The 13,961-nt window shown below is 46.8% G+C and overlaps 1 protein-coding gene across 4 annotated transcripts in view; it reads left to right on the forward strand.

The window, feature by feature from the left end:
- The window catches only part of fbxl13 (F-box and leucine-rich repeat protein 13), a 491,421-nt gene that overhangs the window by 109,623 nt on the left and 367,837 nt on the right, over nucleotides 1-13,961 (forward strand). For all 4 annotated transcript variants that reach the window (XM_070897338.1, XM_070897339.1, XM_070897341.1 and 1 more), the window contains exons 2-5: nucleotides 4,551-4,657; nucleotides 6,373-6,402; nucleotides 11,694-11,787; nucleotides 13,854-13,921. In XM_070897338.1, the coding sequence (XP_070753439.1) occupies nucleotides 4,551-4,657; nucleotides 6,373-6,402; nucleotides 11,694-11,787; nucleotides 13,854-13,921 (299 nt within the window). The remainder of the gene's footprint in view (nucleotides 1-4,550; nucleotides 4,658-6,372; nucleotides 6,403-11,693; nucleotides 11,788-13,853; nucleotides 13,922-13,961) is intronic.

Raw genomic sequence — 13,961 nt, forward strand, 5'->3', positions numbered from 1 at the left:
CATTCAGCTTTATCGGGGGACAATTCATGGTGAATGTGTGCACCCCATATACTTCTGCCTCCTCTATCTGAGGCTCTGGTTCGTCGTGATCCTCCATGGATTTGTCCTCTGCAACATGGTGGTGTGCAGGTTTAACAGGCTTTGCAGCTTGCCTGCACACTCATTGGAGGTGTCCCATTGTTCTACAGCCCTTGCAAACGTACTCTTTGAATCGGCATGAATGGAAACGATGATCACTCCTGCAGCCAACAAGGTATTAATGGTCTTGCATTCATCACCCTTGATGGTGGACTCTGAGTCATCTGTGGACGTGCAGCTGCAGGTATGTGTGACCTGCCTTGTACGTTACGATTCGAAAACAACATCATTTTGTTTACAGTACACGTAACAGCACTTGTGTGCTGAGAGATTTGCTTCGTATTGTCACTGGTGGCAATGAACGCCTGGGCTATCGCTATGGCCTTACTCAAGGTTGGGGTCTCTACAGTCAAAGGTTTGCGAAGCATGGTTTCGTGGCTAATGCCAGGTACAAAAAAGTCTCTGAGCATGTGCTCCAAATGTCCTTCAAATTCGCAATGTCCTGCAAGGCGTCTTAGCTCGGCGGCATAACTCGCCACATCCTGGCCTTCAGACCTTTTGTAGGTGTAGAACTGGTACCTTGCTATCAGAACGCTTTCCTTCGGGTTCAAATGCTCTCGGACCAGTGTGCACAAATCATCGTACAATTTCTCCGTGGGTTTCACTGGAGTGAGCAGATTCTTCATGAGGCCATACGTTGGTGCCCCACAGACGGTGAGGAGGATCATCCTTCGTTTGGCAGCGCTCTCTTCCCCATCTAGTTCGTTGGCCACGAAGTATTGGTTGAGTCGCTCCACAAAAGTTTTCCAATCATCTCCCTCCGAAAATTTCTCCAGGATGCCCACTGTTCTCTGCATCTTTGGGTTCGCTATCAGTATCTCATCGGCAGTTGTTGTGTATGGAGAAAGAGTCAGACTGAACACTGTGAGCTCAAAGTAAAGTGTAACCTTGGTCTTTTATTGCAGGTCTCCAGAGTGCCTCTCCAACCTGCGAAGCCTCCTTAAATGCCTGTGCTCCCAAGGATTATGGGATCCCTTGGGACTCCAGGGGATGAGCCCTCTGGTGGCTATACAGAGTCAATACAAGTCCACATATATAACCATAACCATGGGCTCAATTCTCCTCAAGCCTGTTTTCTGGCGTATTGCCAGAGTTGCGCCGCTTATTTAGGTCTAGAAATGCGCCAGAAAAACATGTCCAAACTTTCCCTGATGTTTCTGCTATAATCCGGACCTGCGCAGCGTGGCCAGTCGCCTCGGGGGGTGAAGCCTCTGGTGTGCGCCAAAAAGGCAGCTGGGCCTTCTGCACATGCGCAGGAAAAAAAACGTAAATTTTTGACGTCGCTAGAATGGACACACATGCGCAGTACAGCTCCGAGTTGGCAATCGAAAGACCTCCAGACCGGGACGGGGATCTCAAGCGGCACAGCTAGATATCCAAGGTAAGCATAGAGTAAGGAAAGAATGGGATGGTTTATGGTCACTTTTAAGTTGCTTGGAATTAGTTATTCATGGAAATTATAGTCCTACAGGAAACTGTCATGCTCGTTTATTCATTCATGTTATGTAGGTTTGGATGACCATGTCGTGTCAAAGAATTCCGATGTGGTATGATATATGATGGGTACTGGATTAAAGAACTTGTAATTTTTGTGAAGGTGGGGTTAAATGATAAAGGGAGATTGTTAAACAGTTGCAAACACTTTATTGATAAGTTGAGTTTGGATCCGTGCTTCTGCCGTCACTGAGGAGTTATCTGAGTAATGGTCCTCCTGATACTCCATGTCATTTTACCTCCAAAACAGCTGTGGCACTTCCAAAGGCATCTCCATGCCCAGGTCTTTCTGGATAAAACAGTTGCTCCCTCCCCTGCCGACCCTCTCCTCTCCGGTCCCCGAGTGAGTGCTTTCACCCCATCCGTTCCACTTCCCACCCCTAGCCCCGGCTGAAGGGCTTGCCGATAAGTGCGCTCCCTCCCTCGCTAACCCTCTCCTGTCCCTGAGTGAGTGCTGGTCCCGGTCCACTGTGGCCCCCGAGTGCGTGCCGGTCCCGGTCCACTGTGGCCCCCGAGTGCGTGCCTTCCCAGTCCACTGTGGCCCCCGAGTGCGTGCCGGTCCTGGTCCGCTGTGGCCCCTGAGTGCGTGCCGGTCCCGGTCCACTGTGGCCCCCGAGTGCGTGCCGGTCCTAGTCCACTGTGGCCCCTGAGTGCGTGCCGGTCCTGGTCCACTGTGGCCCCCGAGTACGTGCCGGTCCTGGTCCGCTGTGGCCCCTGAGTGCGTGCCGGTCCCGGTCCACTGTGGCCCCCGAGTGCGTGCCTTCCCGGTCCACTGTGGTCCCCGAATGTGTGCCTTCCCGGTCCACTGTGGCCCCTGAGTGCGTGCCTTCCCGGTCCACTGTGGCCCCCGAGTGCGTGCCGGTACTGGTCCACTGTGGCCCCCGAGTGCGTGCCTTCCCGGTCCGCTGTGGCCCCCGAGTGCGTGCCGGTCCCGGTCCACTGTGGCCCCCGAATGCGTGCCTTCCCGGTCCGCTGTGGCCCCCGAGTGCGTGCCGGTCCCGGTCCACTGTGGCCCCCGAATGCGTGCCTTCCCGGTCCGCTGTGGCACCCGAGTGCGTGCTGGTCCCGGTCCGCTGTGGCCCCCGAGTGCATGTCGATCCCGGTCCGCTGTGGCTCCTGAGTGCGTGCCGGTCCCAGTCTGCTGAGGCCCCCGAATGCGTGCCAGTCCCGGTCCGCAGTGGCTCCCGAGTGCGTGCCAATCCCGGTCCGCTGTGGTTCCTGAATGCGTGCCGGTCCCAGTCTGCTGTGGCCCCCGAGTGCGTGCCTTCCCAGTCCGCTGTGGCACCCGAGTGCGTGCCGGTCCCAGTCTGATGTGGCCCTGAGTGCGTGCCGGTCAGTTTTCTCCCTCCCCTGCCGAACCTCTCTGGTCCCCGATTGAGTGCTGCTTCCATTCCGCTGTGGCCCCCGAATGCGTGCCTTCCCGCTCCGCTGTGGCCTCGAGTGAGTGCCGGTCAGTTTGCACTCTCCCCCGCCGAGCCTCTCTGGTCCCGAGTGAGTGCCGGTCCCGGTCCGCTCTGCTTCCCACCCCTAGCCCAGGCCGAATGGCCTCCGATTTACTTACCTGTGCTGATTTCTTTAACTCTCAGCAAGGATTTTCTCGAGAGGCCACATACGCTGGTCTAAGCAGAAATGGAGTGACTATCATCTGGTCAAAGTTCATTAAATGGCCAGAAGTGGCTGGTTACGCCCCCTTTGGATGAAAAAAAAACGTACCTAAAAAAAAATGTAACTAAATGAGTTACGCTGGTGCAAATTGATTGGGGAAACTGCGGATTTTTAAGTTAGGCCAGAAAAAAGCAGCCTGCTCCAGTAAAACAGCGCAAATCACTGGGGAAAATTGAGCCCTATTGTAACCTTTGTGTTGAGTGACCTTTCCTGACTGTTAATGGCATTACCTGTAATGAGTTCTGTCAAGTAGTAAATTTTAAGTAGTGCTTGTTACAGATACCCCTGTTTAGTTGTGTTCTTTGGCTCTTATCAATTGGTTTCAAAGTTTGGAGCAAAGCATTGACAGTACCTTTAAATGGTGAGATCCCAGATTTTGGGACTTTATATGCCTCATCTCTCACAAAAACGACAGGGACTTTTCCTCTCAATAGTGCTGCTTATATAGTTCAAAGGAGCAGCACAACCACAGATGACCAAGATGGCCATTAAAACCCTTCCTTTACCAGGCAGAATGGAGAATCAGTAGAGTCCACAAATACATATACCCAGCATTTTCTTCTCAGTGATTTGGGAAGTCTGTCCAATCTTGAATCTGTGACATTTGAATACGCTCCACAGAAAGATGGCACTGAAGGTGATCACGCTACCATTCAAGGCAGTGTAAGTTCAAATCATTCAGCAGCATTTCCACATAACCATCCTAGTGATAAATAAACAATTGTTTATCATTAGGAGCAGGGAATGCTTTAGAGACAAAACAGCACATTTGCTGTAGTTAGCTAGTTTTCTGAAGTTATGAGTCGAAGCCGTTATCAAAATACTTGGGTGCTTACTATTGCCAGCGACCCATGCTATTGCGGATATTTCATTAAACGGTCCCACCTGAAACATTAACGTTGTTTCTTTCAGCATTCCCCTTTTTTGTAATCAAAATGTTTCTATAACAACATACACAAACGTGTAAAACAATTTAAAAAATGCTTCTTTTCAAAATCGTACTGTGGGACAAACTAAGTGATATCAAATATCGTGCAGCAACCTTGCAGGGTCACTAAATACTGGGATTTGTGCAAATTGCTGAACTTCTTTGGATGGGTTATAAACCATTTGGGATACACCTAATTGAAGATATACCAAACTGCAAGACCAAGTGAACCTTACCCAGAAGAGCAACAAACAAATTAATTACAGAAAACCTGCAATACTCTTATTAATTCATCAATCTATCTAATATTTTTATTTTTTAATAGGCATTGCTTACAGGATTATTTGTTCAGTGTCCAGATGATCCACTAATATTTTTGGAGGAGAAAATTAAAGAACTATTAAACCAAAAGAAGGATCAAGCTTTGCTTTTGTGAGTATAAAATCAAATTCAGAATTACAGTTTGCTTCAACCCTTAAGACATTTTTATCACTAAGAGCATCCCACACCAAGCTATTAATTGAGTGCAATTTGGCCTTAGGATGCAACTTAACTCTATTAGGTGCACTCGACTTGTTACTGATTAGTTTATGAAGCTTTTGATCTTGGTGCCAAAATAATTAGAATTTGTCAAAATAAACAAATTATATTTGACATGTAGGGGGCGAAATCCCCTGTTGTGCGCCTCCCCTTAGTATCTCCGGGGACTAACGTGTTTTTGCCTGGGGGAGTGGGGGAGGCACTACCGGCGCCTGCGAAATTGCACGGGAATTAACAGAGGCGCAAATCCAGTAGGGCCACGCCCCGCTGATAACACCACAGGCCGCTGCGCATTTGGCAATGACGTCATCTCTGTGCTCGACGACCCCTTTTTGTGGTGGCTTGTTTCCATCCTGCGGCGGAAATTGAGCAGTGTCCCATGAGCCTGCCGCGGGTGATGTCAGTGCCAGCCTTGCGGGTCACGAACCGTGCCACACACCGATCACGGGGTGAAACTTAAAGAGGAGATGCGCTGCGCCGCCATTTTTTTGTCCGACTCACCGGTTGGGCCATTGTCCACCGATGTTGTGGGGTCTGGACAGCCCGGCATTCCGTCTTGGTGCCTAGCTGCAGCCACGGCACCCTACATCCCTGGTGGCCAAGTGGAGGCCCATCAAAAGGCCAGCTCACAACGGAAGGGGAGGGCATTGAAATGTGTCAGTGATGTGCCTGGGTAGGGCCTCTGATCCCGCCCCGAGAGGAAGTGGAGCGCGTGACATTGCACTCCACTTCCTGTGAGGGGTGGTAACCCCAATTTCGCTTCCGGGGCGGCACTTCTGCGCACGGCGCAGAATGTTCAGCCTCGGAAAGGTTACCGCCCCCAACCAGGGCAATACAGAATTTCGGCCCTGTACTCTTCTGCCTATTGCTAAGAAAATAATGGGTCGAAAATGGCGGCCTCGCCAGGTCCATATGAAATGCGCACGCACCCGGTGAAGCCTCGCAAAAGCTGGTTCTCGGGGTGCAATTTCTTTACAGCGATCATACGCATCCCCGGGAGAAAGATATCCGAGCGGCAGAGTTTGGGCTGTTTGCCCAACTCATGCCCAGCGAATGTCCTTCAAAATTTTACGCCTTAACACTTTTAAAACATAGAAAAATTAAGTTAAATTATTTAATTTTCATATTAAAAACCCTGTCCATTAAGGTAAGTTTATTTTTACCCCTATTAAAATGCATTTCAAAAAATTTCCCCCAAATATTTTTTTTCTAAAACATTTAATTACATTTAATTGAAATTAATTTTAAATATGTGAGATGTTTATTTAAATTTATTGTGATGTGTTTTTGTGTTTTAGGTTTTTTCTCACATTGATAGTAATGGGAGCCTAGACATTACGCAATTGCGACGATACGCAATTTCAGTCCCGTACTCTTCTGCCTATGCTAAGAAAATAATGTTGAGCCTTAAAAAATGTCAATGTCCTTTTCCACTGGATTGCTGGAATTACTTTCTCCTGGACACTTTAGCTCGTAAATGAATGTAACAATATCACAGAATCAAGAAGAAATAGTCCACAATAATTATTTAGAAATGTATATTTTATTTCAAATAATTACATCAAATAACTAAAATTTTAATAAATGTACTTTTTCTTTTGTTACAGGACAAAGGAAAGCCATCTAAACTTGAGCTGGTGGGTTCTTCAATTGAGCCAATTATTGCTTGTTTAGAAACCCTTAACAGTGATATTTTACTCACCATATAACTTTACCAGGTCATTCACGGATTTCACGCTGCTCCTGGACACCGTTTGTTCATCTGAGGTGGAAATTGAGTGGCCATTAAAGCAGATGATTGGTGACAGCGTGAAAACTTGTATAAAACCTCACAATTTACATCTGCACACTTTTGAAATCCAGAGACTCTTTGGTTTCTCCCCTTGGAAGACAGATTATGCTTTATTCAGACTGCAAGGCTTTGTAGCAAACTCTCCAGCCAGGCTCACCTCATTGCAGCAACCTCTCTCACCTTTGACAGAGTGCTTCTGTCATCGCACCTTCAACTGCTATCTACTCCATCAGGATAGGAAGCATTTACACTCTGTCACCTTGGCCCTCAGAATCTGACGATAATGAATCCCAACACCAGCATTGCCAGGCACACCAGCAACACCAACAACAACACCAACCTTCTCTGCAAACAACTGATGCTACACAGGACACAGGGCATTAGTAACCGACCACATTGCTGCCCAGGATGCCAGGGATGGCTTAACCATTGCCAGATTTACTTCATTTAACCCTGGCTACAACATGCTGCCCCAGGTTGACACCACCCCAAACCAACACCATAAAGCATCCCTACAATGTCCAACCATTCCTTTCACACTCATCACCATTGCGGGGCATACCGTTATGTCTCACCATTCACTGCAAATCACTAAGCCACTTCCAAAGGTGCACACAGAACTGTCCAAGAACGCAAATTGTTGAAAATAAAGGTTACAATGTATGACACCACATTAACAGAAACTTTACATGAACATTGCATAAACCACACAGGTGCCTACCCTTGTGTGTTGTTAGTTGGTATGATTGAAGTAGGATGAGGGTGAGTGTAAGAGGTGGCAAGTGAGATGGGGAAGTGATAATGTAGATAGAGAGTGAGTAATGGGCGGAGCTGCAAGGTAAGTTGGTGTGAGTAAGGATGTGCAGGAGTAGGATAGGGAAGGCAGAGTGATGGGGATGTGATGAGTGGCACAGCAGGATGAGGTTGAGTGTGGCTTTGCAGTCACCTTTCATAATCCACTGAGATCATTGAAAGGTTTGTGACACTGCAGCATGGTCCTCCTGTGTGATAAGCAACCAGTTTGCATTGGTCTCCTGGGGAGGTCTCTTGCACCCATTGGAACGGAAGAGAACCCCCCTGCGTGCTGTGACTCCCTCTATAAGCATATGGAGGGAGTCATGGGAGAGCCTGGGTGCAGCCGTGCACCTCTGTGCATCTCTGTCAGTGTTTACGGCACCTCAATGCTGTAGAACACTGACAGCACAACCGTTAAACTAAATTTGCATATGGCCACTTTAAAGAAACCGGCTGATGAAGTGGCCAATAAGGTGGTGAGGGTGGGGGTGGGGGGGAGGAAGTATGACTTGGAAGGGGAAAATTAGTTTACTACATCTGTATTCTTAGCCAAATATGAAATACTAAGGGGGCAAAATTCAGGAACGCCCTGTTTGGGGGCGGCAAACTTCGCGAGGCGGGACTTCCTGTGCCTGGCGCAGAAGTCCCGGCTTGCGACCTAAATTAGGGTAATCGCCCGAGACAGGAAGTGGAGCGCAATGTTGGGTACTCCACTTCCTGTCAGGGCCGGCTTGGGCGCGCTACCTGGGTGAAAGTTGGAACGCTATGCGGCCTCTTCACGCAATGCTGATGTGTTGCAAAGGTCTCCCCTTCCGTTAAAAGGGAGGGCACATTGCGAGCTCTGCAGGGTTTTCAGGGGCCTACACTAGCCCACGGGGGTTGCGGGGTGCCATGGCTGCAGCCCGGCACCGAAACAGAGTGTCGGGCTGCACGATCGCTGCATGGACGCCATGAGAATCAACACGTAAGCTGGACCGGTAAGCCGGAGGGCAGCGTAAAATGATACCATGCATCTCTCTAGTAAATTTCACCCCGCGAGTGGAGTGCGGCCCGGTTTGCTGACATCGCCCGCAGCAGCCTCATGGGGCGCTGCCCAATTTCTGCCATGGGGTGAAAGCGGGCCGCCATGGGGCCAAAAGGGGCTGCTCCTTAAAACACATTTCATGATGGACAAAGACCTGCCCGAGGGAGAAATTACCATCCTGTAGTGCCATCAGATGACCAAAGCCTGCAGTTATATGCAGATTCAAAGCAATTGATTTTGTATCATGGGTGACTTTAATATGCATATATATTGGGCTAACCAAACTGGAAGCAAACGGTGGAGGAGGATTTCCTGGAGTGCATAAGGGATGGTTTTCTAGACCAATATGTTGAGGAACCAACTAGGAGGGAGGCCATCTTAGACTGGGTGTTGTGTAATGAGAGAGGATTAATTAGCAATTTCGTTGTGCGAGGCCCCTTGGGGAAGAGTGACCATAATATGGTGGAATTCTACATTAGGATGGAGAATGAAACAGTTAATTCAGAGACCATGGTCCAGAACTTAAAGAAGGGTAACTTTGAAGGTATGAGGCGTGAATTGGCTAGGATAGATTGGCGAATGATACTTAAGGGGTTGACAGTGGGTGGGCAATGGCAGACATTTAGAGACCGCATAGATGAACTACAACAATTGTACATCCCTGTCTGGCGTAAAAATAAAAAAGGGAAGGTGGCTCAACCGTGGCTATCAAGGGAAATCAGGGATAGTATTAAAGCCAAGGAAGTGGCATACAAATTGGCCAGAAATAGCAGCGAACCTGGGGACTGGGATAAATTTAGAACTCAGCAGAGGAGGACAAAGGGTTTGATTAGGGCAGGGAAAATTGAGTACGAGAGGGAGCTTGCAGGGAACATTAAAATGGACTGCAAAAGCTTCTATAGATATGTAAAGAGAAAAAGGTTAGTAAAGACAAACGTAGGTCCCCTGCAGTCAGAATCAGGGGAAGTCATAACTGGGAACAAAGAAATGGCAGACCAATTGAACAAGTACTTTGGTTCAGTATTCACTAAGGAGGACACAAACAACCTTCCGGATATAAAAGGGGTCAGAGGGTCCAGTAAGAAGGAGGAATTGAGGGAAATCCTTATTAGTCTGGAAATTGTGTTGGGGAAATTGATGGGATTGAAGGCCGATAAATCCCCAGGGCCTGATGGTTTGCATCCCAGAGTACTTAAGAAGGTGGCCTTGGAAATAGCGGATGCATTGACAGTCATTTTCCAACATTCCATTGACTCTGGATCAGTTCCTATCGAGTGGAGGGTAGCCAATGTAACCCCACTTTTTAAAAAAGGAGGGAGAGAGAAAACAGGGAATTATAGACCGGTCAGCCTGACATCGGTAGTGGGTAAAATGATGGAATCAATTATTAAGGATGTCATAGCAGCGCATTTGGAAAGAGGTGACATGATAGGTCCAAGTCAGCATGGATTTGTGAAAGGGAAATCATGCTTGACAAATCTTCTGGAATTTTTTGAGGATGTTTCCAGTAGAGTGGATAAGGGAGAACCAGTTGATGTGGTGTATTTGGACTTTCAGAAGGCTTTCGACAAGGTCCCACACAAGAGATTAGTGTGCAAAGTTAAAGCACATGGGATTGGGGGTAGTGTGCTGTCGTGGATTGAGAACTGGTTGGCAGACAGGAAGCAAAGAGTAGGAGTAAATGGGTACTTTTCAGAATGGCAGGCAGTGACTAGTGGGGTACCGCAAGGTTCTGTGCTGGGGCCCCAGCTGTTTACATTGTACATTAATGATTTAGACGAGGGGACTAAATGTAGTATCTCCAAATTTGCGGATGACACTAAGTTGGGTGGCAATGTGAGCTGCGAGGAGGATGTTATGAGGCTGCAGAGTGACTTGGGTAGGTTAGGTGAGTGGACAAATGCATGGCAGATGAAGTATAATGTGGATAAATGTGAGGTTATCCACTTTGGTGGTAAAAACAGAGAGACAGACTATTATCTGAATGGTGACAGATTAGGAAAAGGGGAGGTGCAACGAGACCTGGGTGTCATGGTACATCAGTCATTGAAGGTTGGCATGCAGGTACAGCAGGCGGTTAAGAAAGCAAATGGCATGTTGGCCTTCATAGCGAGGGGATTTGAGTACAGAGGCAGGGAGGTGTTACTACAGTTGTACAGGGCCTTGGTGAGGCCACACCTGGAGTATTGTGTACAGTTTTGGTCTCCTAACTTGAGGAAGGACATTCTTGCTATTGAGGGAGTGCAGCGAAGGTTCACCAGACTGATTCCCGGGATGGCGGGACTGACATAACAAGAAAGACTGGATCAACTGGGCTTGTATTCACTGGAGTTCAGAAGAATGAGAGGGGATCTCATAGAAATATATAAAATTTTGACGGGACTGGACAGGTTGGATGCAGGAAGAATGTTCCCGATGTTGGGGAAGTCCAGAACCAGGGGTCACAGTCTAAGGATAAGGGGTAAGCCATTTAGGACCGAGATGAGGAGAAACTTCTTCACCCAGAGAGTGGTGAACCTGTGGAATTCTCTGCCACAGAATTATGTTGAGGCAAATTCACTAAATATATTCAAAAAGGAGTTAGGTGTAGTCCTTACTACTAGGGGGATCAAGGGATATGGCGAGAAAGCAGGAATGGGGTACTGAAGTTGCATGTTCAGCCATGAACTCATTGAATGGCGGTGCAGGCTTGAAGGGCCGAATGGCCTTCTCCTGCACCTATTTTCTATGTTTCTATGTTTCTATGAATCATACAATACTACATTAACCTTAGAAAAATGTTAAAGATATCACAGGAAGTGTTTACATAGGACTCTTTATTTGAAGATGTGCCAGACTTGTCAATTTTGATACTATTTAATCAACCCAGTAAGTGTGGCATCTTTAACACATCTCACTTGAAAGTGAGTTTGAACTCGTTACTAGCAGTAAATTGAAAAACAGGACCTCAGTGGAGTGAGTGATTGAACTGCACCCAACACTTTGGTGCATGCACTAGTGTTCCAACTAAATGCACCATTGTGGTGTCTTGACACAACTTATTTCAACACAGTTAAATCATGCTAGTTAATTCTGTAATTGTAGGTCAAGGAGAAGGCTAACCTCAGGTTGTCTTATCCTCATAAGCTGCAGGATACATGGTTTTGAGAGCTTGTAAAGGAGTAAAAATGTGGATAGCAATAATTATTTTAATTGTTTCACTGCTGAATATTGATCAATTTTTATACCCAATGCTGCATCTTAAAACATGCATTGTTTTTATGTAGATTGTTATTCTGTTAATTGTACTTTTAATATTTTACTCCTTTCTTATGTAGGGATATGTTTATCAATGCTGAATCCAGACAAAGCATGAATAAAATGATAGGCAGTTATCTAAGCTATCTCTTTGATCTGGAGTCAGGTGAGGTGGTAAGTATCTGGTCTGTTTTCTATTTCCTAGAACAATATATAAGACAATAATAGGGTAAGTGTCAAATGAATATTTATAATTCACTAGTAAATATAACTTTTAACTTGTCAGCAGCAAAATATCAGGTCAGTTGTATACATAAACACAGCCTTTTTAACTAGTCTGAACTGCAAAAGCCATAGGGGGCGAAATTGCCCCCCATGGAAACGTGGTGCACTTACCGTGTTTGACCTATTTTCACCGCCGCGGTGGATGTGGTGGCCTCTTGCATGAAATTCCGCTCTTTTGGCTTTTTTTTTCAAGCTGCTTGGAAGTCGGTTATAATGGGAGCGGAAATGCAACAGAGAGCGGAAGTTCACACGCTAGAGGGGCAGAAGTTAGGGGTGGGTGGAGTGTCCGCTGTTGTCGGTCATCAGTCGGCCAACCCCCAAAAAATAAGATGGCGGCTGCGGCAGTGCGCCCTCCCCTCCCCTTTAATAGCAGACGCACCACCATTTTGAACATACTGCACGCACAGTGAACCGACAGAAAAAGCTGTTGGTGGCACTGAGCGGCAGCAGCAAAATTTTCTCCGTGGAATTTTGTGTTCGGGGGGAACATCGGCGGTGCATGTTCTGATGACTTAGGACGGATCTGCAGTTAGGGGCGGATGTGGGGGGAGCGGGTCACTGCCAGGATACCGCAGGAGGGCAATTTTCAAAATAGCAGCCATTCCATGAAAAATCGGCAGCCATTCCACTCCGCAGCATGGCCACTGATTTCTGACACTAACAGGCCTTGAGAGAAAGGACAATTTTTGCCCCATGGTGTGCTTACACTTTTGTGTAGTGTTCATGCTCTGTACTATTCAGGTTTTTATAAGCTCTAATTTTAATCCCCCCACCAAACGAGGTCTTGGGGGTGCGGAAGTTAAAAATCAAGGCAGTGTGCAATTCACCTGCTTCCCATCAATCTTTCACCTTATGCCATTTTAACAGATAAGTTTTAAGCAGCGTCCAAGGCCCTTCCCTCAGGCCGGTGAGGGCTTCACTGACATGCAAGAATCATGGTCTGATGACTGGAACCCCAACATTGTTTTAACCCAGGGCCACAGGACTCGAGCATAGTGCCAGGAAAGCTGGCATAAGAGGGCAAGATGAAGTCCAGGTAAATAAAAAAATTAAATTTTTTAAGATTTCCATGTGGGCCAGCAAGAGTCCTCCTCTGGACCCTACACGGAATCCTTGGGCCTTCCTCCCACGCCACCCCTCTCTTAGGCTAGATTTCTGATTTTTATATAGTCACTTTGGAAATATAAACCTCTTTCTCTTGCAGTGTCCGGGCCCCTTCCCCAGTGATCCACTCAGTTGGCTCACTGTTCCCGCAAGTCCTTGGTGGTGGCCACCTGCTGTGCTTGCCTCATTTTTTTTCAGGTGGTAAAAAAGCAGGTTTATTGTTGCACTGTATTTGCATAGTCTTCCTGCAACTATATAAAACCTGTGATTGCTAATTAACCCATTGCTTTTTAACTTGGGTTCAAAGTGTTTATGCTTTCAATATTTTCTTCAAATTAACTGTCGACAGAAAAACAGGGCCAGTATAGAGCATGAAACGTCATTATCTCCATTAAATATTTTATGGAGATAACAAATGATATACAATATTAGAATAGTTTCAAGTCACCTTCCTCCTTTGTACAGAAACAAATCTCGTCAGCTGTCCTGTGTGTAAGAACCACAAACATCACCATTCAAACCATTTGTGCTGTAGTAGTGTGCAGTTAGTAGTTTATTGGTTTGAATGGTGATGTTTGTGGTTCTTACACTCAGGTGTGCTTGCCTCATGACTGCCTGCCAGCCTCATGTAATTTCCATTGGGTTTGGAACTGTATTATTTTAATGAGGCGCAGGAGTTAAAATGACTCGGGACTCATGCAGGCAATTCGTGGTGAGCCTGCCGCTAGCCCGCAAGCCCCACGTTCGCCTTTCACTCCAGTTAAAATCGGGGCTATGATCTTTAATAAAGTAGCATGTTTTGAGACCAGAATCAAAATGTAATTATTTACCATTTCAATATATTTTTGCAGCTTGCTCCAGAATTGTATGAGAAAGCATATTGGTTTTATTCAAACTTTTTATTGAAGAAGTGCTTTCGGTGAGTACATTTGTAGGTGCTGTTTGGTGGAAATAAATAA

The sequence above is a fragment of the Pristiophorus japonicus genome, chromosome 13 (assembly GCF_044704955.1).
Source record: "Pristiophorus japonicus isolate sPriJap1 chromosome 13, sPriJap1.hap1, whole genome shotgun sequence".
Lineage (NCBI taxonomy): Eukaryota > Metazoa > Chordata > Chondrichthyes > Pristiophoridae > Pristiophorus > Pristiophorus japonicus.